Genomic DNA, 22,500 nt, shown 5'->3' on the forward strand with positions numbered 1-22,500 from the left:
CTTCTATTGCTGATATTTGAGTACAGAATGTGTGTGAGCGAGAGAGAGAGAGAGAGAGAGAGAGAGAGCGAGGCGGGTGGAATTCTCCCACAATACATCTCTAACATCCTGTCTATTTTGGAGGACAATTCATGCGTTGAATACCAGCGGGATTCTCTGCTCTGTGGGACCCCTGCTGGTTAGAGTCATGTACTACACCCATTCATGAATCCAGAAATTATTCTTTTTTTTTTTTACTCTAGTTTCTGACTGGCTGTTAGTAGCTGGTGGGCGGGCCTATCACAACGTGGTGCTTGGTACTTAGATTTTACAATTTGATGTAAAATGAATGTGAGGAAAATATTGTATTGCGAGAGAAAGAGAGAGAGAGAGAGAGAGAGAGAGAGAGAGAGAGAGAGAGAGAGAGAAATTCTAAACAATGTATGGTCTTTTTGCACAGTAACATAGTTAATATATATTTCCTTAAAAAAATATTAACATCATGATTTTCATGTTTGAGTGACATCAACAAACTTCAATCCTGACTTGCGTGAGTGCGTGTGAGTGCGTGCGTGTGTGTCTGCGTGTGCGTGGTACCTCTGTCGGTCAGGGTGCTGATGGAGTCGGTCTCGAGGCTGTGGGGGCCGGTGACATCCAGCAGCAGTTTGCTGGACATGCCCATGCAGAGGGACTCCTTCAGACACAGCTCTGCAGAGCACAGCCGGCCTTACTTTATCGTTCAGTCCTAGTTATTCTATTCCTCATTCAAGTGTTTATTTTTAGAATGAGAGTGAGTTCCATATTTTAAACTAACTCAAACCAAGACAACGAAAGGTCAAAATGGCTTTTTTCTTTTTATGTGTCATTTGAGTCCTAATTTTAAAAGTTGAAAGTAAATAAAATCACTGAATCTGATTGAGTGGGCTTATAATTTCTTGGAATCAAATAATCATATAGTAATAATGATAACCAAAGGACTGCATAACCACTCCATAACCATTTTACTATACAATAAACAGAAGCAAAAACAAAAATACATGAGCAGGTAGGGGTTAGGGGGCATCTTGCTTAAGGATGCCTGCAGGTCAGTCATTGGGAATCAATCCGACAACCTTTCGGCTGGAAGTAAAAAAGAAGCCTCTGCACTAGCCAGTCCCCGGTAGAGGATGGGTTTGTGCCTTTAAAAGAACAAAAATTTGAAAAATGGACCAACGGATACTATGGTAACCCTGAGCGATGGGCCCATGGCAGCTCTAACTGGACTCACCGCAGGGGGGAGGAGACTGTTGACAGGAAGCTGTCGGATTTCCCAGGATCCAAGATGGCTACCAGCTGGGACTGGCTAACACCAAGTATTCAGATGATTCTACTCTCGAAACTCTCTAGTCCTAATGTGGATCCTGATGTGAATCAAGACGTGGTTAACTGCTGTTGTTTATGGCTGGATTACTGCTTTTATTACATATATATCTTTATATATGTAGCACCAATTTTTTAAGATGGATTTACATACGCTATACTATATATAATATATGAATGATGGTTTGTCCCTGTAGGCTGCATGTTATTTGAACGATTCAGGAACTTTTTCATGTGACGTTCGAGCTTAGCACGTGACGACACTGTGGCGAGCTATTCGGTCTAGCTCACAAACCCTCCCCTCATCCCTCTTGCATGAACGTATCACACACCAGCCCCCACGTTTGACCGCCATCGCTTAAGCGCAGGAAACGTCTCGGCGGTTCGGAGAGCGGGATTCAAACACAGATCGATTCAACCGTTCCCGTCCTTCCCTCTCGTACCCGTGTTGTTGATGGCGTGCGTCCAGAGCAGCCGGGCCACGTCCTGTGCCCAGGCCTCCCGGAGCGCGGCCGTGGGGGTCTGCAGCGTGAGCACGTCGCGGCCCCGCGGCGCCTGGCGGACCCACACCTCGAACCTCAGGCCGTCCTCGCCCACGCTCTGGGTCAGGCCCATCTCGCAGCTCTGGAGGGGGGGCGGGGGTTTGAGGGAGTTAACGTTATCGGACGCCTCGATACAAAGCCCCTTTCAGCCCATCTCTTTAGATCTGTTTCTTTAGATGCGTGTAGGGCTTGGTTACGGTGCTCTGCTCAAGCTTGCCTACATGTTTTGAAGAGGTGCGGAAGTGAGCTCATCAATTATTCACGTGGAGTGTGTGGTTCAGAACAATGTGAGTCAACTCTCATCCACTTTGCATGTTGCGAATAAATCCAGCCGTTACTCGGTGCACTCCATGCAGCTTGAGCCTGGCATGAATCCAGTGTGCGTTCCTGTGTGTGTGTGTGTGCCTTGATGCTGTGTGTGTGTGTGTGTGTGTGTGTGTGTGTGCTTGTGTGTGAGTGTGTGTGGACCTTTCCCGCTGTGTTTGTGTGTGTGGGTGGTGCGTCTGTGTGTGGGTACCTTGATGCTGTGTGTGGGGGTGTGTCTTGGTCATGTTTTTTTTGTGTGTCTTGATTATTTGTTTGTGTGTGAGTGGGTGAGTGAGTGAGTGAGTGAGTGAGTGAGTGAGTGAGTGAGTGAGTGAGTGAGTGAGTGAGTGAGTGAGTGAGTGAGTGAGTGAGTGAGTGAGTGAGTGAGTGAGTGAGTGAGTGTTTGGTTGGGTGGATGGGTGCGTGTCTGTGTGTGGACTTTGATGCAGTGTGTGTGTGTATTTGTGTTTGTGTGTGTGTGTGTGTGTGTGTGTGTGTGTGTGTGTGTGTGTACCTTGATGCTTTGTGTTTGTTTGTACCTTGATACTGTGTGTGTGTGTACCTTGATGCTGTGTGTGTGTGTGTGTGTGTGTACCTTAATGCTGTGTTTGTGTGCGTGTACCTTGATTATGTATGTGTGTGTGTGTGTGTGTGCACCTTAATTAGGTGTTTGTGTGTATGTGTACACATTAATGCCGTGTTTGTGTGTGTGTACCTTGATTCTGTGTGTGTGTGTGTGTGTGTGTGTGTGTGTGTGTGTGTACCTTAATGTGGTGTTTGTGTGTGTAAGTTGTGCGCGCGGCGCTGCAGGTCCTCCTCTTGGTGAAGATGAGGATATTCTGGTAGAGGAAGGCCGTCCGGACCCCCCCCTTCTTCCTGCGGGCGCCCGCCCCCCCACACACCACCAGCTCACCCTGTCTCACCAGGTCCCCCCGCTCCGACACACACACCTGCAGGGAGCACACACACACAAACACACATAGATGATACATACTGTACATATATACTCTTTAATATACATTTACATTTATACATGTAGGGCATTTAGCAGACGCTTTTATCCAAAGCGACTTACAATAAGTGCATTTGTTACAATAAGTACATTTGTCATAAGAAGTGAAACAATATATCGCTGTCGGTACAGTAAAGACGTTCATAGAACCAAGTGCAAGTATAACAATCGCTAGGCTAACCCATTCCCCGTGTAAAGCAGCGATAGCAGCTACTGTAGATGCTACACAATTAAGTACCTTGAATAAGTGCAATGTACAAGTGCCAGGACGTACAACATTCAATGGTGGCTGTGCATTGGTTTCTATGCAGAGTCGAGGTGAACTCTGAACAGGTGAGTTTTGAGTCTTTTGCGGAAGCTGGTGAGCGACTCTGCGGTCCTGACATCGGTAGGGAGCTCGTTCCACCACTGAGGTCCCAAAACAGAGAAAAGTTGTGACTTTGCTGATCGGCCTTTGCTTGCTCTTAGCGATGGCGGTACCAGACGTCCGGCTGAGGTAGTTGAGCGGAGGGATCGAGCTGGGGTGGGTGGCTTTACTAATGCTTGGAGGTAGGCAGGGGCAGTTCCATCGACCGCCTTGTATGCCAGTACCATCATCTTGAATCTGATGCGAGCTATTACAGGGAGCCAGTGGAGGTCTCGGAAGAGGGGGGTTACATGGGAGAACTTTGGTAGGTTGAACACGAGGCGCGCTGCCGCATTCTGGATGCGCTGCAAGGGTTTAATCGCAGAGGCAGGGATATACCTGAAGTGAGCTCACACATAAAGAAATATATACATAGAAATATATACAATACATAGAAATATATAACAAACACAAAATCGCAAAGAACACAGAAATATATACAATTGGTAGGTAGCCCAAATACATTGAAATGTAGACATATATATTTAACATTTAAGCAAAAATATATATATATACAATTAAATTAAATTAAATTAAAACGTATTTGTGGTCAGTCTCAAAGGGCTTAACAGGCCATATATTTATGACAAACATACAAGCAGACATTTTAATAAAACCTAAAACGCGTAAAAACGTATCAAGAAAGAGTAAGAAAGATAGACAGACACACACACACAGACAGATAAGAGCCATCAGATAAACACAAGTTCTCCCGCAGTATTTTGTTTGTTTGAGCGCACACGGCTTTAAAAACTAGTACAAATATTTACAGCAAGGGCCCACACGTGTACACACAAACACACGCACACACACACACTCACGCACACACACACACACACACACACACACACACACAAACAGAAACACACAGAAACACACGCAAATGCACATGCACGCGTGAACACAAACACACACAAACGCACACACATACGCACACACACGCACACGTACACACACCCACCCAAACACTCTAACACGCACTAACAGAATTAGGAGAAGCCGTCATTTAGCAGATGCTGAGGGTTTTATGTGGGGACGCAGTACTTGTATGGCAGTACTCGTACCACAGTACACACTACTTTATTTATAAACCGCCCCTGATGTGTGGGCTACGATAAGTGATGCTTCAAACATGTGTTGAACCCACAGATATGCACACACACACACACACACACACACACACACACACACACACACTCGCACACACACACACACAGACACACAAGGACGCAAACAAACAAGGACAAACACACGCACCCACGCACACACATACATATATACGCAGACACACATGGATACACACAAACGCACATATTTCTCTCACACAGGCTTACACTTATTGGCTCTCACATGCACATTAAAATACACAAACACACACACACACACACACACACACACAGACAGACTACATACACACACACACACACACAGACAGACTACATACACACACACACACACACACGCACAGACCACACACACACACACACAGACCCCCCCCCCCCCACACACACACACACAGACCACACACACCTGCGCTCCGTTATTTTATGAGTTTTAAAAGCACCCCAGAGGGAGGGATCCTAATCTCCTCCATCCCTCTCACAGTCGGAGTGTGAGTGTGTGTGCGAGTGTGTGAGAGTGTGTGTGTCTGTGTGAGTATGAGTGTGTGTGTGTGTGTGTGTGTGTGTGTGTGTGTGTGTGTCGTAGAGCAGCAGCGCTCGCTGGTGGATCGCTGCAGTATTTTAGCGCCTCCTTGTGGTGCACTTTGAGTATTACTGTTAATATGGCATTTTTTAATCAACTCAACCAAACGTTGCTGTGACCGCGGTATCCACCTCTGTAGTTAACCTAAATTGCTCGCAATCATAATAGTTTAATCCAATCGTCTTTCACCAATTGATCTCTTTCAAGATATCTATTATTATTTTAGATAATAATATATATATATATCAAAAATAGATATAATGAATAAGGATGAAAGTAACTTGACAAGGTGACATTTTTATACATTTTGGTCTGTTTTGTTAAATGTATATGTAAGAGCCATATTTAGTAAATGTCTAGTTTGGATATTTTGAGCCATTGTTTTATATTCAATATGATTATTATTTAGACTGCATATTAGCATGGGCCCATAAGGCTTCCGTTGAGTTATGCCATCAAAAGGTAGTGATATCATGCGCGGGAAACACAGAGCTAGAAGCCTACAGAGCAACACAATTTTTGGACCCTTATTTCAATTTCATGCCTTTGTTCGCATTGTTCCCTTTTGACAATTAAAAGGTCAAACCAACTCAAGATACATGTCATTTTTAGACACAAGCTTATTGCTCCAATAGGCTTACCCTGGGTTGGAAAGAAAATTGAAAAGACAGCGCTACCTTTTATATTGTATATTAACAAACACAAAAACAAGTCAGGCTTTACATCAGGCGTCTTCCCCGGCCCAGTGCCGACTGTACAGCAGCTCCTAATGCGTGTTGTTAAAGTGTGTCTAGCCTTTTCAGAGCAATTATTAAATTAACTTTATCGCGTGCTTTATTATGATAAAACAGCAGACTTTTCATCGGGCGTTCTCACCGGACAGCCGACGATGAGGTCGCTGGCGCGGAGGTCCTCGCCGTGGCGCTGGGCGTGTCTGAGCATGGAGAGGGCAGAGTCGGAGGCGGGGTTGAGGCCCCCCAGCTCCTGCAGGGCGTGGCAGTACTGCTCCAGACGCTGCACCGGGGCGTGGAGACAGCGGGGGAACGCCATGGGGAAGAGGGGGGAGGACGGGGGCAGCTTCGTCTGGGAGGGGGAATAGAGAGAAGGAAACTCAAACATACTTCTTAAAATCCTCACATGGGACGTACTTGTCACTTCTGCTCTTAAACTGTATGGACCAGCTCAAAATCAAGCCAAAATTCAATGTGATGCTTGTTTTAATGCCGACGTATTTCCCAAGCTAACTGTATGATTGAGGCATATTCTGGTTGCTGTTCATTTTACCCCGTTGCAATCATTCTAACAGGATGATTAGTGCCTTCATCATTACCATCATCGTCTCCTCTCATTTCTGTAGGTACATATGGTGCTTTGTGATGTTGACCTGCAGTGCCCCCTAGTGGCCGCCGATGTGAACCACAGCACATGAACTACAGTCGCAAAGCTGTAGATTAGAACTTAGATGTAGAGTTGTAGAAGTGCAGATTGTAACTTAAATTCAGAGTTGAAAGACTTTAGAATAGGAATTAAAAATAGAGATCTAAAGCGCTGCATTAGAATTTAAAGAAGAGTTCTAGAAGACTGCAACGGAACGTTGATATGAGTTCTAGAACTATGGAACAGATCTTTCGATGTAACATCAGTCCTTACAGCCTCTGTGAGATATCTACTCCTCTCCACTCTACTATCTCCTAATCCCCACACCAGGACCCATCGACGCCACGGGCGGGAGAACCCTGGTGTAATCGTATCACCATGAATTTAATTCCATATAATCCTGCTTTAATTAGCTTTCCCCCACAGCACAATAAACATCCTATTATCGTACTGTAAACAACTCGCGTTTAATTGCCTCCACTGTAAGGAGCAGCGCTGCTGTGATTGGCTGAGGCCCCCGACGTGCCAGAGAAACGCTGTTTTTTTGCACACCACTGTCAAGACATCTGGTTGTTTAGCACACGCAGCTAATGACACTATACGCTATAGACCAACGTATGCTTCCCTGCTGAAACGCTAATTTAAGTTTAATTAATATGTGTAAATAACGTTTTCCTGGTATTTAAACATTATTATGTAAATGTGCTAATGTTATTCCACTTTTTCTATATTCCGAAGAAATTCTCAAACAATGTGCTCCAGGAGAAGGTGGGAAAGGATAATGAGTATCATTCTGGGCGTGGATGCTTTCGCGGAGCTTTCTCTCTTTTTCTCTCACACGGAAAATGTCATTAGTTCGCATCTCTTGATCCATGTGGATATAGGCCGCCATTTATATTTATTTATTTCTCTTTCTCTTTCCTTTTCCCATCTTCGTCTCTCCTCTCTCATTCCAGCGACACACACTTTTCCAACTCTCTTTTTATTTCCGTGGGTGTGTTGGATTATGGAGCCGGGTGGAGCCGACTGTTTGGGGGGTAAGGTCTCACCTTGAAGAAGTCGGAGGCCTGTGTGACCAGCGGAGAGTCCAGTTCTGGTTTGGTCCGGATGTAATGGGAGTACTGGAGGAAGTGGTCACTCTGGGGGTAAAAGAACGATGCGTCAAATAGTTAGTGGTTTTTGGTGTCTAACCCCCAGCCACCCAAAGGTTCTGGGTTCGATCCCCCAATGTCTGCAGCCTAACCCGTATAGCATCCTTGAACAAGATTCCGGCTGTCCCCTTTATGCTACTTAATGACCGGTATCTGAAGTCAGAGTAAGTTGTTTTGTAAAAAAGCATCTGCTATAATGAAAATGTAAACGATAATAGTAAAATAGAAAATAAAACAAACCCTTAATTTAAACTCAATCTCTAACATCTCAATTTAACCATAACACTGATTACCCCCCTATGAATCCTGACCCTTAACTTAAACTCTAGACCCAGACTTAACCTTAACAGCCTCTCATCTAAGCCCTCCCTGTAGTGCATGATGCTCCCCTCTCACTCACGTATTTGCTGAAGCAGTCGTGCTGCAGCAGGCTCTGCAGCAGGGCGCCCTCCATGGCCGGGAGCAGGTACTGCGCGTGGAAGCTGCTCAGGCCGGCCCAGCAGGGGAAGAGGGCGTCGGCCTTTCCCCGCAGGGAGGCAGGGGTGTCCGGGAGCTCCAGCAGGGGGAGGAAGGTCTCCTGCGCCCCCTTCAGCACGGCCACGTACTGACGCTCAGCACTAAGCATCCTGCACCACAGCAGGTACAGCTTACTGGAGGGGGGGGGGGGGAGAGATGGAGAGGGGGAGTCGGGGAGAGAGCGAGAGAGGGAGGGAGAGAGAGGGAGAGGGGGGAGGGAGAGAGGGAGGGGGAGATAGGAGGAGAAGGAGAGAGATTTATAATTTATTGTAATTAGTCTCTTCAACAAGGATGAAGAGATTTATCTAATATCAGAGGATGGAAAACTAAATTAGGGGGGAAAAAAGTAAGAGTTTATATGAACCCTCCATTATCTTAATGAAACTGAAGAGAACAGTGTGGGAGACGGGCATCAGAAGAGACGTGAAACCCATCGCGAGAGAAGAGGAGAGGAGATGATGGAGAGTTGAAGTGCGGGATTATGAAAAGGTCACGTGACATCACACACAGCGGGATGAGGTGACAGGAGCAGCTCACAGCTTTGATCTCCTCTCGGAACTGCACACACACACACACACACGCACACTCACACACACACACCCTACCTCTGCGTGGTGGTGGAGGCGCCCACCCTCTCTCCCCCCAGCTCTCGCTCCACGCGTCCCAGCAGCACGTGTTGCCGTGGCGACCCCGTGTGGTCCACCACCTCCTTGCTGCTGACCTCCACGCCCCTGATCAACACGCCTCCGCCTCTGACTCCTCCCGCTCCTCCTCCACCTCCCCCTCGGTCCCCCGCCGCCCTTCCATCGCCGCCGCCGCCGCCGTCGCCGGCCCCGCCCCACATGGGGACGGTGGCGGCCAGCGTCGCCGCGACGACGGGGTCCACCAGGGCGGCGCGGCGGCCCAGCCAGGACATGGGCGAGGCGCGGCAGGGCGGGGCCGGGGGGAGGGGGGGGGTGGGCGTGGACCGACGGGGAGCCAGCAGGGCCTGGAGGTCGAAGCTGGGGTGGCGCCGCCTGGGGGGCTTCTGGGAGACAGGGGCGTCGGCCGCCGCCTGCTAGAGGAGGGGGGAGACGGGGGGAGGTCAGAGAGGGTTAGAGGAGGGGGGAGACGGGGGGGAGGTCAGAGAGGGTTAGAGGAGGGGGGAGACGGGGGGGAGGTCAGAGAGGGTTAGAGGACGAGGGAGGGGGGAGACGGGGGGGAGGTCAGAGAGGGTTAGAGGTTAGAGGAGGGGGGAGACCCGGGGGAGGTCAGAGAGGGTTAGAGGTTAGAGGAGGGGGGAGACGGGGGGGAGGTCAGAGAGGGTTAGAGGACGAGGGAGGGGGGAGACCGGGGGGAGGTCAGAGAGGGTTAGAGGTTAGAGGAGGGGGGAGACCGGGGGGAGGTCAGAGAGGGTTAGAGGACGAGGGAGGGGGGAGACCGGGGGGAGGTCAGAGAGGGTTAGAGGACGAGGGAGGGGGGAGTCACAGGTGGTTATGACACTGGGTGGATGGCTAAGAAGGAAGGAGTTTGTTAGGAGAGGAGAGGAGGAGAGGAAGGGAGAGAGAGAAGAGAGGAGAGGAGAGGAGAGAGAGAGAGAGAGAGAGGGAGGAGAGAGAGAGAGGGAGGAGAGAGAGAGAGAGAGATAGACAGAGAGAGTAGAGAGTGAGAGAGAGAGAGAGAGAGAGAGAGAGAGAGAGAGAGACAGAGAGAGAGAGACAGATAGACAGAGAGAGAGAGAGAGAGATAGACAGAGAGAGAGAGAGGAGAGAGAGAGGAGAGAGGGCTCATCTTACTTATAAGTCTCTATGAACCGTGTATCTCACCGTCTTCTTGGCCGGATTCAGCAGGTTCTGCAGGAACCCTCCGGCTCCGCCCCCTGCCCCTCCCGAGGCCCCGCCCCCGCCCTCCTTCCTCGGCCCCGCCGGCTCGGCGATCTTCATCGTGGAGCAGGTCTGCGGTCGGAACAGCGACGCCAGGGACCCCCACGACTGTAGGGTCCCCAGGGGCCCGTCCGCGCCTCCGCCTCCGCCCCAGTCCCCCTCGCCCTCCCCCTCGGGTCCCATCAGCTCCCACAGGCTGCTGGTCCAGGGGGTCTTGGGCCCCTTCCCCGCCTGGGGCCCCTGGGCGTGGCTGGGGCCCTGGAGGAGCCGGGGCTTCACCTGAGCCACGGTCCGCTGGTAGCGCTCCATGGTCTGGGTCCACAGGTCCAGCAGGGGGCCCCCGCCCAGCTCCAGGGCCAGGGAGCGGGCGTCCTGGAACCGGGAGGGGGGGATGGGCGGGAGGGAGGCCAGGGGGGAGGAGGAGGGAGAGGCCGAGGAGACGGCGTCGCACCACTGGGTGGCCTGGGTGGGAGGAGGAGGAGGAGGAGGAGGAGGAGGAGGGGGAGGGGAGGAGGAGGAGGAGGAGGAGGAGGAGGAGGAGGGGGGGATGAGGAGGGGGGGAGGAGGAGGAGGAGGGGGGGAGGAGGAGGAGGAGGAGGAGGAGGAGGAGGAGGAAGAGGAGAGTTTGTTAACAGCAAGTTATATTTCGTGTGTGTGTGTGTGTGTGTGTGTGTGTGTGTGTGTGAATGCACGGAAACAGAGTTTATGTTCAGAGATAAATGTATATACCTTTATTTTGCTGATTTATATATTGCACCTGCAGGATTAATAAAGACATTTTGACATATACTGTGTAGATGTAGGATATATATACCTCTACCTCCAGACAGTTCCAGCGATCAGAGAGCCAGTGTTTGTATGTATAGTATACATGATAGTGTATACAATATAGTGCATATAGAGCAGTGTGTGCACCTCTGCTAGAGTAGTGAGCAGTCTCTGGGTGTTGTATACAGTATAATGTATACAGTACAGTGTGTATAGTATAGTGTGTATACCTCTGTCAGCGTGGTGAGCAGTCTCTGGGTGTTGTCCAGGCAGCTCCAGCGGTGGGACAGCAGGTGGCTCATGTCGATGAGCCTCTCCCTGACTGGGGGCAGCAGCAGCTGGACGTCCCGCAGACCGGACCAGTCCAGGTCGGCCCACACCTCCAGCTGGCCCAGCACCTGGAGGCTCTCGCTGTGGACGTCCTGTGGGCACAGCACAACGTCATCAGCATAAGTCGTAGCGGTAGTCGTGTTATCAGGAGGAGTGGTTGTAGAAGTGGTGGGTGAAGGATTATGTGATGATTATTCTTATGAATGACTAAGTGTCGGAGAAGCTTAACTTGATTTCGGGTTCTTTGCCCCTTTATCACTGCCAGGGTTAGGGGCCCCAAAGGGTTCCTAGGGTCCTCTATGCTTACAATGTCCGCACTCACAGTATGTAACCCACTTTAGATAAAAGCATCTATCAAAAGGCCCTCACAGACAGACCCACAGACAGGCAAGCAAGCAGGTGTGAACTCACGTTGGCTGTCTCCCTGAAGCTCTTGAACTTGTGCTGCTTTACGGACAGCCGGCTGAGAGAGAGGGGCGGGTCTTTGTACTCCTCCAGCTGGGACTGAACCTCCCTGATCTCCTGGTCACACTGAGGAGGAGGGAGAGGAGGAGAAGTAGAGCGATGAAGACGAGAGAAGAAAAAGATGGAGCGAAAGGAGAGGGACAGAGAATGAGGTTTTAAGGGTGCTAACGATTCCCCGTACAAATACTTAAATGAGTTGTATTCATTCGCTGAGGACAGTGAGTGCTGAGATGTGTTTCTGCTGTTACCTTCTCCAGTTTGTCCACCAGCCCCGCCAGACGTCCGAGAGCCTCCAGGTCGCAGCCTCTCTGGTTGGACACGCGGACCAATCGGTGAAGGGCATCGTCCACGCTCTCATAGAGGTCAGAGGTCGCAGCGAGGGCAGCTCTGAGAGGGCAAAGGTCACTGGTTTGTACGGGATATACAATTGGAGATGACAATGGCTCATTCATTCACTTTGATTAAAAAATGTAAAATGTTATAAATTGTAATTCAAGTTTGACTGATTACAATGCTTACTAACTCAATTATTTTCTTGGATGGTCAAAATACATGGAATATTTGAATTCCAGTTCAAAACCATAGCGTTTATGGTCATTTATAAAGTTTCTGCCCTTATTTGTCTACTACTCATGCTGTGAATATAATTTTTTTCAGTCAACCTATAAGAACAGGGCTGAACTACTAAATTTCCTGTTTGACTTAATAAACCCAGAGTTTTATCCAAACTTTCTCCAATAAGAGAATAAACCAGCAAACACACAACAGTGTTTAAACATGCACAACCATGTTTAGAATCACAGTTGTGAGTTTGCCAAATCACATGAAAAAAACAGATCCTTGTTTTGTGTTATTACACGGCATGTTTATAACAGGATGTGAAGTTTACGTCTCTCTCCACCAGCTGTTTCTTGCCTCAAGGTCAAAACATGTAAACAACACGTATTGTTGTGATGGTCTCCAGGATTTAGAGAAGAACGTAAAAACCGTGGGTAAAACTACTTTAGGGGAGCAGTTTAACTCTTTCAGGGGTTTGGAGGAAGAGGAGAAGTTAGCAAGAATACCACAGCTCAATGGTGGAGCCCACTAGAACAGGACACTGTTATGTAGGAGTTTATTAATGTGTGTGCGTGTGTGTTTGTGTGTGTGTGTATGTGTGAGAGAGAGTGTGTTCCACAAGTCATGTCATTATGACATTCAAACAGTACAACAAAAAGTATCTTCTTGAGTATATTGAGGACGCTTAAGTATATATGAAAGTGTGTATTCATCAGATTGGAACTTCCTTACTTGCAGTCTGGGGATTTATGTGCCAATCCTGACGTGCTATTGGTTAATCCGGCGATCCAGGCCCCGCCCCTCTGCTGCAGCTCTGTCAGTCTTTGGTCGGCCAGGACGTCCATCATGAGTCCTCTGTGCTTTTCAATACTTAAAGGAACAGCCTGTTGGAGAAAAAAAACACATTTTTTAACGGATTATATTGATCAAAGGTATTTACATTCATATCATTTAAACGATATAATCTACTAAGCAAAAAGGACTTCAGGAATACCACAAATATTGATTTTGGATAATAAGGAGTTCTGGGAACTGGGTGGCAGCGCCCCTAGGGGTGGCATAGAGAAATTACAGGGGGCATGACAAACACACACAATTAAGATAATATACAAATTGAATTGATAAACCGCTAGCGGAAAAAGTTGCAAAGATATGATTCGGACGAAGAAATACAAATTAAAGAGGTAAAAATCAAGATGGGGGCGTCACAGAACAAGTCTAAGAACGCAGACAGCTTCCATTTGGGCTGTTGCCCATTAGTTATGGAACACATTAGTTATGGAACATATTCTGACTACATACCAAGCAACACCCCTGTCTATCGACCTTGAGTGTGAGGAAGGCACTATGTAAAATAAAAATATTATTATTATTATTATAATAGTCTAATAGTGCCCCTTCTTTTCTAAAATATCTCTGTTGCTCTTGTATGAATCTCTTTATAAAAGTCTTGGTAGATATAATAGTATTCAATGGAAAGATGTACAAGTGCTTTGTACTAAACATCAAACACTAACTGATAAAGAAGTAAGCTAGGAGAAATGAGCTAATAGCTACATACCGAGAGACATACGCGAACAGACATATGCTAACAGAGAAAACGCTAATTGTAGTGTGATTAGCCATGTCTTGAGTGTCTTGAGTGTTTCTCTAAGTACCTTGATATTGTCTGGCATGGGTTCAGCGTCCATGGAGCGCAGTGCCTCTCCTAGCAGTGAGAGGGCGCCCTCACACCGCTCTGTCAGGCTCTCCAGGCTCTGTGAGGAAGAGGTATAAGTTATTATAGCTTATTTATTAAGGCTTTTAGGGATCGCTTGGCCATTCTTCGGGCTCGGTGGTTCTACGTGGGCACCACTGAATACAACGTTGTTTTACTTTTTTATATTACAGCGGGAAAATAATACACGCAACATGAATTTGTTTATGTAACCCACACCAGTCTAAACTGATATTTACAACTTTTGTTTGTAAAGAAACAAAAACAGAACAGAAACATGCTCAACATGTTTAAGGCCAGGGGTGATCAGTGGGGATGGGAAGCAAGTTTTTCAGATGCGCAGATAAACTAATCCTTACTCTGGATTTAGATGTCTGGGATGGAAGCCATGGGAGCTCCAGATAATATCACTCCCCTGCTTTTGTCCTTCAGTGCCTCCACTCCCTTCGTCTGAGTCTCTCTCCCCAGAATACATCCCTACCCCTCTCTGTCTGACTCTCTGTCCCGCTCTCCGTCTCCCTCCCTCCCTCTCTGTCTGTCTCTCTTTGCCTATCCCTCTTATGACCTCTCTCGCTGTCTTCTTACATTTTGCTCCGTCCCCCTGTGTCTCTCTGTCTGTCCCCCTCTGTCTCTGTCTGTCTCCCTTCATCTCTCGCTAGCTCTGTCTTTCTGTTTCTCAGTCATGACTCTCGTGCAAAAAAAGCCTCCTTCCCTTCCCCACTTTCCCGAGTCTCTCCCCTTCTCCTTCTACCCCTCTCCCCCTTCCCTCTCTGTGCACCTCCTCCCCCCCTCTCGTGCTCCCCCCTCCCCCTTCCCTCTCGGTGCACCTCCTTCCCCCCTCTCCTTCCCTCTCGGTGCACCTCCTCCCCCCCTCTCCTTCTCCCCCCTCCCCCTTCCCTCTCGGTGCACCTCCCCCCCCCCCCTCTCCTTCCCCCCCTTCCTCTCTGTGCAGCTCCCCTCCCCCTCTCCCCCTTCCCTCTCTCTTTGCACCTCCTCTCCTAGCACCAGTGACAGCCTACCAGCCTGAAGAGCAGCCAGTCGGCGTGGGCGTGGCTGAAGTCTCCGCCCATGTCCGTGGGGAGCTGCTGCCAGTCCACGTGCTGCTGGAGAACCACGGTTCCCTTGACCACGTGGACCTGAGAACACAGGAACATAGGGGGCACAGGAGGCGAGAGGGAGGGAGGAGAAGAGCCGGTTAAACCGTGTTAAAGGGGAGGGAAGAAATCTCCCCTTAGGATCCAACAGCTCAATTAAAGCCTGATAATAATTTAAGCTATCTAGTTCTCCGCTTAAGAGCCATTAGGCAGAGGAGTGATTTAATAAAGCAGTTAATACAGTGTGGTGTCCTCAGGCTTATCTCGTCTTGTGTGTGAAGGTGAACCGCTATTGAGCTACAAAGAGTCACATAGTTGTTTAGCATAGTTACTGTAGATATACTTTTTTAGTATTATTACTGCAGTTATTCTTGTGTAGTATTGCTACTGTATTTATACTTATGTAGTATTGTTGCAGTAGTTATACTAGCGTAGTATTGTAGTATAGTTACAGTAGTTATATTTGTGTAGCATTGTATAATTGTTGTATAATAATTGTACTGTAGATATACTTGTGTAGTATTGTAGTATCTTTCCGGTATATATATTGTGCAGTATTGTAGTATCGTACCTCCAGTGGTTCCAGCTCGAGAGCGGTGGCATCCTGTTGTTCTTCCAGCAGAACCAGAACAGAACCCAGACCGCCTGGAACCAAGACCTTAACACACACACACACACACACACACACACACACACACACACACACACACACACACACACACACACACTGTTGACATCTGTACACTCAAGCTAACAAAGCATTTAGCTGTTTTGGCGGGAAATCCTTTGGCGGCAATAGTTTAGGGAGCAGACCTCACCTGGAAGTGGTTAAGAGCCGACAGGAAGAGAGGGGAGGGCGGGCTCTGGCGGCTGTCAATCAACACAGTCAGCCCTTTTTCTTTGGCTGCCGGGCTGTGGAGAAGGTCGAGAGACATGTTAGGAGAGAGAGAGATGAGGTAGAGGGACATCCAGAGGGGGGGAGAGAGAGAGAGAGCGAGAGAGAGAGAGAGAGAGAGAGAGAGAGAGAGAGAGAGCGATATTTCTCTTTAATGTGGGAGATCTCTTTAAAAAAGGATTTACAGCAGGGCTTAAGTGAATGACATTCTACGCTTTTAGTAAGAGCAGAAAAAGCCAAATGCTTAATTGGTAAAGGTCGGGTTTACAATCCTGGCACATCATCTGGCAAAGCAGAGCCGACTTATCAACCTTCATGAGAAAAACATCACTTTGCATAAGATCTCCTAAAAACCCAGGAAAGGGTCAAATCAACTGTACTTAAATGTTTGTTTAGGTAAGAACGCCACTTCGGGCAAAGTTGGCCAATAAACACTTTTGTTAAAGGTTAAGTGCAAACTTTCATTGGCACAGAAGTTAAAATAGCACGCGAGGACAAGCAAAGTCTGGATGCTAAGGTTTTGGGGTTTGGTTTCGATAGAACATGATATTCTAGGAATAGCTGTCAATACCAAATGACTAAAGAAGTTTGATGGGCCATGAAAAGAGAGAGAGAGAGAGAGAGAGAGAGAGAGACTCCACCAACCTACCAACCATTATCTATTTTTTCTCTACTCTTCTTCTTCTACTGTTATATCAAACTTTGCAACTTTTTAAAGCGCTTTTCTTGCTACATTTTCTTTGTTTAATTTGTAACTACTTTAGGAATGTGAATGTCTACTTTCAATGCTAATACAACAATTTTTAATCGATTTAAGAGAGAGAGAGTTGAAGAGAATATAGCAGTATACAGAAATGTCAAGTGCGGATATTAAAAGGAGCAGAAAAATGACTTAATTTGGCTAGCACCAACCGTCAAGCTATGCTAAGATAAATACATCACCCAGAACTTGGATCTGGGGGGATATGTCACCGCAGAGCTACATTACAACTGGTTCAACATATGCTAAGATAATTAGCCTCGCCTTTTGTGGCACGCCAAGGAACTCCCTGCAATAAAGCAGTGGTGTGCAATGTCAAGTCAAGTCCTCATAGAGATAGGAAAACACATTTTGACTGTTAAAGTTCACGTTCAGAGTGGATAATTTTTCTGTTATAATCTAATCTGGCATCATACACGTTGTTATTAGTAGGATTTAAATGAAAGATTGTAAGGTATTATTTTTAAAATCGATATGTGTTGATTATGTTAGCGTATTAATCTAGGGATGAATTAAAATCTAAAAAGTTTACATTTTAGGTTAGAGATGGTTGACTTTAGGTTTTAGGGGAAAGCTGGTTATTGGTCTGTGGACTGTGATGTTATTGGTCAAGGTAAGTAACTGGGGCTGGAAAGCAATGCATCATGGGAATAACCACCAGTTGCACCCCGCACAGAAATGTACAACCACTCAGTCTGCTTGCTACACACAGAGACACTACAAGAGAGCTGTATAAATACCTAACTTAATCACTAAGAAGGATTTGTGCTAAAAGAAAAAAGTGATTTTTTTTCCCCCTCTTGGATTCTTTCCCAGACTCCTGGACTTGGCAGGAAGCCAGCGAAGGAAACATCAAATCAGGCTGTTGGTAGACGGCCGCCGACCCTGGTACACTCCTGACCTGGAGCCGCACTAGTCCCCGATACAAATCACGGACGTTCACATGACTTTTTTGTGCTTGAAATAATTCCAGAGAATTCCCTTCCTGATTGGGATAGGATGAGGTCTGTGGCCTCGAGGTAAACGGAGAAGGAAAGGAAATCTGATGTTTAAGAAGTACAAAACAGCCACCCTGTCTGCATTGCTTGCGAGTTGAAAACAGTTCCGTGTCCAGACCCTGTTTGGCATTAGGTCGCTGCATGGGGACGCTGGTAGGATTCTGGTTAGGTTTTGATCGTGACTCAGAATAGACATAATATTCTGAGCGTAACATGCAACATGAGACTGCAACATGCCCTGCTCCTTGTGCCGACACGATCATCAACTCTGTGTGGGTTTATTACATTAAATATTTTAAATAGAACTATAGACGGGCCTATTGTAAGCATATTTTTTATTCTATAATGACTTCATTACTATTGGTATTATTATCTGTTGTTTTGTGTTGACATTTTGTTTTAGAATGGGTTTTTAATATGATTTACTGAGAGGTTAGTGATAGGTTATCTAGCTCATCTTATTCCTGGGTTGTTCGTGCAGACTATGAATACATAGAGCTCCAGTGGGTTTTACCGAGTGATTCTGTGGTAACAGGACAGAACCCTGGCCATCTCCTCAGCACTGTAGCCCTCCTCAGGGATGTGGGTTTCCGTGACGACCAGAGCCCGTCCAAGCCGGTCCACCGTACCTGAGTTGGATCAACCACAGCATAACATTAGTTCATTGTAGGATAGGACGAGCTAATCACGGACTAAATGAGTCAATTATAGCATAAACAAGCTAATCATAACCCTATAACAATGAGCCATTCTTACCGATCAACTACTGATTTCTTCGTCAACTTTTGCCGTAAAGTATTAATTAACTGTTTTCCAATCACGTACCGGACAGCTTGAATTTCCCAGACTGTAACAAATCAGAGTCCAGTTCCCTCAGAAGGGGCGGGGCTTCAGCAGACAGGTTTTCTGATAGGACGCAACGAGGGGTTTCAGGTCCTGACTCTGAAGCATCGTGGTTGGACAAACTCGTACCGGATTGGCTGATGGAGTCAGATTCGGTCTGAATCTCTGTGGATCAATGTGAATGAATATTAGTGAGCGAGTGAAGCATTTAACGAAGAAAAATGGAACTTGTTGACCTTAAGGGAGGTCACTTAGTTCTTAAGTCTTTTTTTCCAAAGGGAGAGTGAATTTGGACACACAACATTGAGGAGTAGTTAGGGGTTAGGGGGTATCTCGCTGTACGATTCCTACAAGTATTCATTGAGGAATCAAAATGATCTGTGTGTTTGTATACATACTACGATCTACGATCTACTACATGAAGATGAGCTAGGCTACTGTAACTCTGGATGTCAATGGAAGATGCTATCAGAAAGGGAATGCCAGTGAACCCTTCTTTCTTACACGCATTGAGGAATTTGTCATTAAACCACTCATCTAATTCTGGGTAAGACTGACTGAAGCAAACACCACTCTACAGATACCTGGCTGATCCCCCTTATCTCACCTGTGCTGCCTTTTCTTGGTTGGGTTTCTTCGGCTCCCTGATTGGACCAAGTTGGCTCTTTGTCCTGTCCACTAGACTCCTCTGCTATCTCTAATTGGCTGTCCTTGGTGATTGGCGGTTTGGCGGAGGAAGGGCGGGCGGGAAGTGGGGGCGGAGCTTTAGGCAGAGCTTTAGAGGCTTTTTGGTTGCCACGGCCACCGGAGCGAGCCCTTCTTTGGGCCCCCTTTCCCTTTCTCTTTCTCCTGTTATGAATAAAGTAATTCATATATTATTTATACCAAATTAATAAGCATTTAATACGGAAGACAATCCAATTGATCTGCAAGGATGTAGAACTTAGGAAATTAGAAAAAATTCAGGGAAATTAAGCAGAATTTACCAATACATTACAAACAAACCCTAAAATGATCTTATTTTAAACTTTAGTAGCTGCTTTTTTGTAGGGACCATGTGACCACATTTCTAATTTAAATGACACACTGCTTTTACGTATTTTCACATTTTGTCTTTTCATGTGAGGAAAAAGTAAATAAACCAATGAGAAGGAGGATGAGGTAGGGTTACCTGGGAGCCCGCACTACTGCTGCTCTGACATCTCTACCTTGAGATAAGTCCCTGCCCGTGGTCTTCACTACATTCTTCTCCGGTTCCTGGCTCGCGTTTGGGTCGGCAGAACCCACACACGTTCCAGATTGTTCCATCAACTGACATTTCTTTGCGCTAACCCCATCGACCAATGGGACGGTGGCATTCGCCCCGCTTCCCGGAAGGTCGGCCAATGGCGTGCCGGATTTGAGTACGCAGTCCGGAGCTTCTGAAGTGGGCGTGGTGGAATCGCTGTCCCCGCTCAGTGGTTTATCGGCATCCTCGAACACAGAGTCCGACTGGGACCCGGGATCTGATTGGCCCTCAATCGTGTGCAACAGCTTGTGATTGGTCAAGCCTTGGGAGCCTTTGCTGGTCAAAGTGTCACTGACGCCCTCGTGTTCCTTACCCCCGTCTCTGCACGGCTGCGAGAGGCCGACTCCTTCCCTCTCCTTGCCAACGCCGGGCCTCCTCTCCTTGGACGGACCCTCGAAATAAACTCCCTGGCTCTCCGGGGCCTTCTCGCCGTCGTCTGAGTCGTGCAGAGACGAGGAGTACGAGCGCCCTACGCTGCCTTGCTCGTCGGCTCTGGGGGGCGAGGGTTGAGCAGGTAATGTGTCCCCCCTGTGCGTCGACGTCACCTCCCTTTTCCCGCCTATAACGTTCCGGAAGCTCCCGGACCCCTCGGCCTTCCCGTAGCCCCAGGCCTTCCCCCTCTTCAGCTTGATGGCGTGGCTCCGCCGGCACAGCGGCAGCGTCTTGGTCTTGCTGATGGCGTGCATCTCCAGGTACCGCGAGGAAGAGGAGGAGGAGGAGGAGGGCGGCGCCTGCCGGGCGTCGGCCCCGCCGTCGGGCCCCCCCCGGGGCTCCAGCAGCTCCACGTAGTCCCCGTCCATCCGGAGGTACCTGGAGGTCCGGCCCAGGCCGTCCTCGCTGCGCCTGCGTCGGGGGAGCGCCGGCTCGGAGTCGCGACCCGCCGTCGTCCCTCCTCCGCCCCCGCCGTGGTGGTTGTTGTTGTTGTGGTCGTCCTGCTGCTCCTCCTCCTCCTCGTCCCAGGACCAGGAGTCGGGGTCTCCGGAGGAGGAGCCTCCCCACCCACCCAGACCCCCGCCGCTGCTGCCCCCCTCGCTGGGGAGGCGGCCCGGCGCCGAGCCCCCGCCGCGGGACATGAGGCCGGGGTCCTCGGCGGGGTCGTGGAGGAACTTGGGGTAGACCACCTCCTTCCAGGGCAGCCGGACCACGCCGTCGCAGGTGCTGACCAGACAGGTGTCCAGCCCACCGCCAACTGGAGCGGGGGGGCCGCAGGGGGAGGGTCGGTCGGTTGGATAACAAATGGAATGCCGCATCAATAAATACTAAATATCCAATGTGTGAATCTTTTTTGCGCTATTGCGGAATGAAATTTTAGAGCGGAATTTCAAAATTCAACTTAAGAATTCAATTTCAGAACAACGTCTCCGACTTTAAACTTAAAGTCAAAGATGTCAAAGAGGTCAAAGGTAATCAAACCTGTAACTCTTTATAAACTAGGTTTATAGGCTAAGTGTTAGCAAACTAATCTTGGTTTCGAAACAGCTAAAAAAAAAAAAAAAAGCCAAACTTTTCATCTACCCGTAAACAAGTTTTGTTTCCCTTCGTTTTCCCTGTGACTCATTGTCTTGGGGAGACTCATAGCATCACGCTCGCCATAAAGCCGAAATGTAATCGTAAGACGTTCGGAACAGTGGGCGGGGCCTCACCCTCGCGCTTGTGCCCGCGCTCCCTGTTGACGCTGTGCAGCCACTCGGTGGTGAACACTAGGGGGTGCTGCGACTCGGGCACCAGGATCTCCTGCACCGTGCGGCCACCGGGGGCCAGGCACTTGAGGGCCAGCCGGGGACACCTGGTGGAGAAGGGCACCACCTGCAGGTAGAAGTCGGTGCTGCGCAGGAGCCTCCAGTCCAGGGTGGACAGCTGCACCACCACCTTCTCCCCCAGGCACAGCGGCCAGCCCGAGTGCAGGAACAGGCAGCCCAGGTACTGGGACTAGAGGAGGGAGACGGGAGGCGGTAAGGTAAGTTAAGATAAGAAGGTACTGGGACTCAATTAAGATAAGCCTTCCATGTGAGTTGAGATTAAGGAGACAGACACGTTCAGTTCAATTTAGCACTGCTTGTGCTAATTTGAAGGAGACAATATAACACGAGATGGATACGCGTTGCAGAAACTGGGTTAAGGAGTGAGAACGATTCAGTTATTACAACAACTTAAGATAAGGCCAGATCAGACCCATCTCCAAGCCTCTCAGAGCAGCATGGAGTAATGCTCTCTCTCCATCTCTCTGAGCCCTCGACTATCTCTTATCTGGGAATCAGGCGCTCACGTGAATCCCAGCTGGCACAGTCAATGCTAACACGCACGCACGCACGCCAACAAACACAACCACAGACACACACACCCCCAGCTCATTCATTCATGGCCCCAAAGCACAAACTCCCCATTCTCCATTCACACAGGCCGGTTCTCGTCTACGTCGCCGGGTTTATTTTAGCAAGAACATTCGAGAGAGAGTGCGAGAACAGAGGACAACAGCAACAGAGCACGACACACAGTTCAGTTCAGGTCGAAACCAGCCCAGTAAACAGCGTGGACGACCAATACAGGGGGGTTGTGCGTTGACAGGCGTA

The 22,500-nt window shown here is 48.4% G+C and overlaps 1 protein-coding gene across 1 annotated transcript in view; it reads right to left on the minus strand.

Moving 5' to 3' along the window:
* The window catches only part of arhgef40 (Rho guanine nucleotide exchange factor (GEF) 40), a gene marked incomplete at its 3' end in the record, with an annotated part of 35,563 nt that overhangs the window by 331 nt on the left and 12,732 nt on the right, over positions 1-22,500 (minus strand). Inside the window, exons 4-24 of the mRNA XM_079758232.1 lie at positions 21,574-21,859; positions 19,814-21,119; positions 19,250-19,491; positions 18,625-18,807; positions 18,314-18,428; positions 15,965-16,058; positions 15,718-15,804; positions 15,072-15,188; positions 13,994-14,092; positions 13,068-13,219; positions 12,026-12,164; positions 11,724-11,843; positions 11,213-11,404; positions 10,158-10,676; positions 8,958-9,409; positions 8,237-8,486; positions 7,735-7,824; positions 6,185-6,391; positions 2,951-3,136; positions 1,782-1,962; positions 577-687 (exon numbers count right to left, since the gene is read on the minus strand). Of these exons, the coding sequence (XP_079614358.1) occupies positions 577-687; positions 1,782-1,962; positions 2,951-3,136; positions 6,185-6,391; positions 7,735-7,824; positions 8,237-8,486; positions 8,958-9,409; positions 10,158-10,676; positions 11,213-11,404; positions 11,724-11,843; positions 12,026-12,164; positions 13,068-13,219; positions 13,994-14,092; positions 15,072-15,188; positions 15,718-15,804; positions 15,965-16,058; positions 18,314-18,428; positions 18,625-18,807; positions 19,250-19,491; positions 19,814-21,119; positions 21,574-21,859 (5,128 nt within the window). The remainder of the gene's footprint in view (positions 1-576; positions 688-1,781; positions 1,963-2,950; positions 3,137-6,184; positions 6,392-7,734; positions 7,825-8,236; positions 8,487-8,957; positions 9,410-10,157; positions 10,677-11,212; positions 11,405-11,723; positions 11,844-12,025; positions 12,165-13,067; positions 13,220-13,993; positions 14,093-15,071; positions 15,189-15,717; positions 15,805-15,964; positions 16,059-18,313; positions 18,429-18,624; positions 18,808-19,249; positions 19,492-19,813; positions 21,120-21,573; positions 21,860-22,500) is intronic.

This window comes from Pollachius pollachius (genome assembly GCF_949987615.1).
Source record: "Pollachius pollachius genome assembly, chromosome: 20".
Classification (NCBI taxonomy): domain Eukaryota; kingdom Metazoa; phylum Chordata; class Actinopteri; order Gadiformes; family Gadidae; genus Pollachius; species Pollachius pollachius.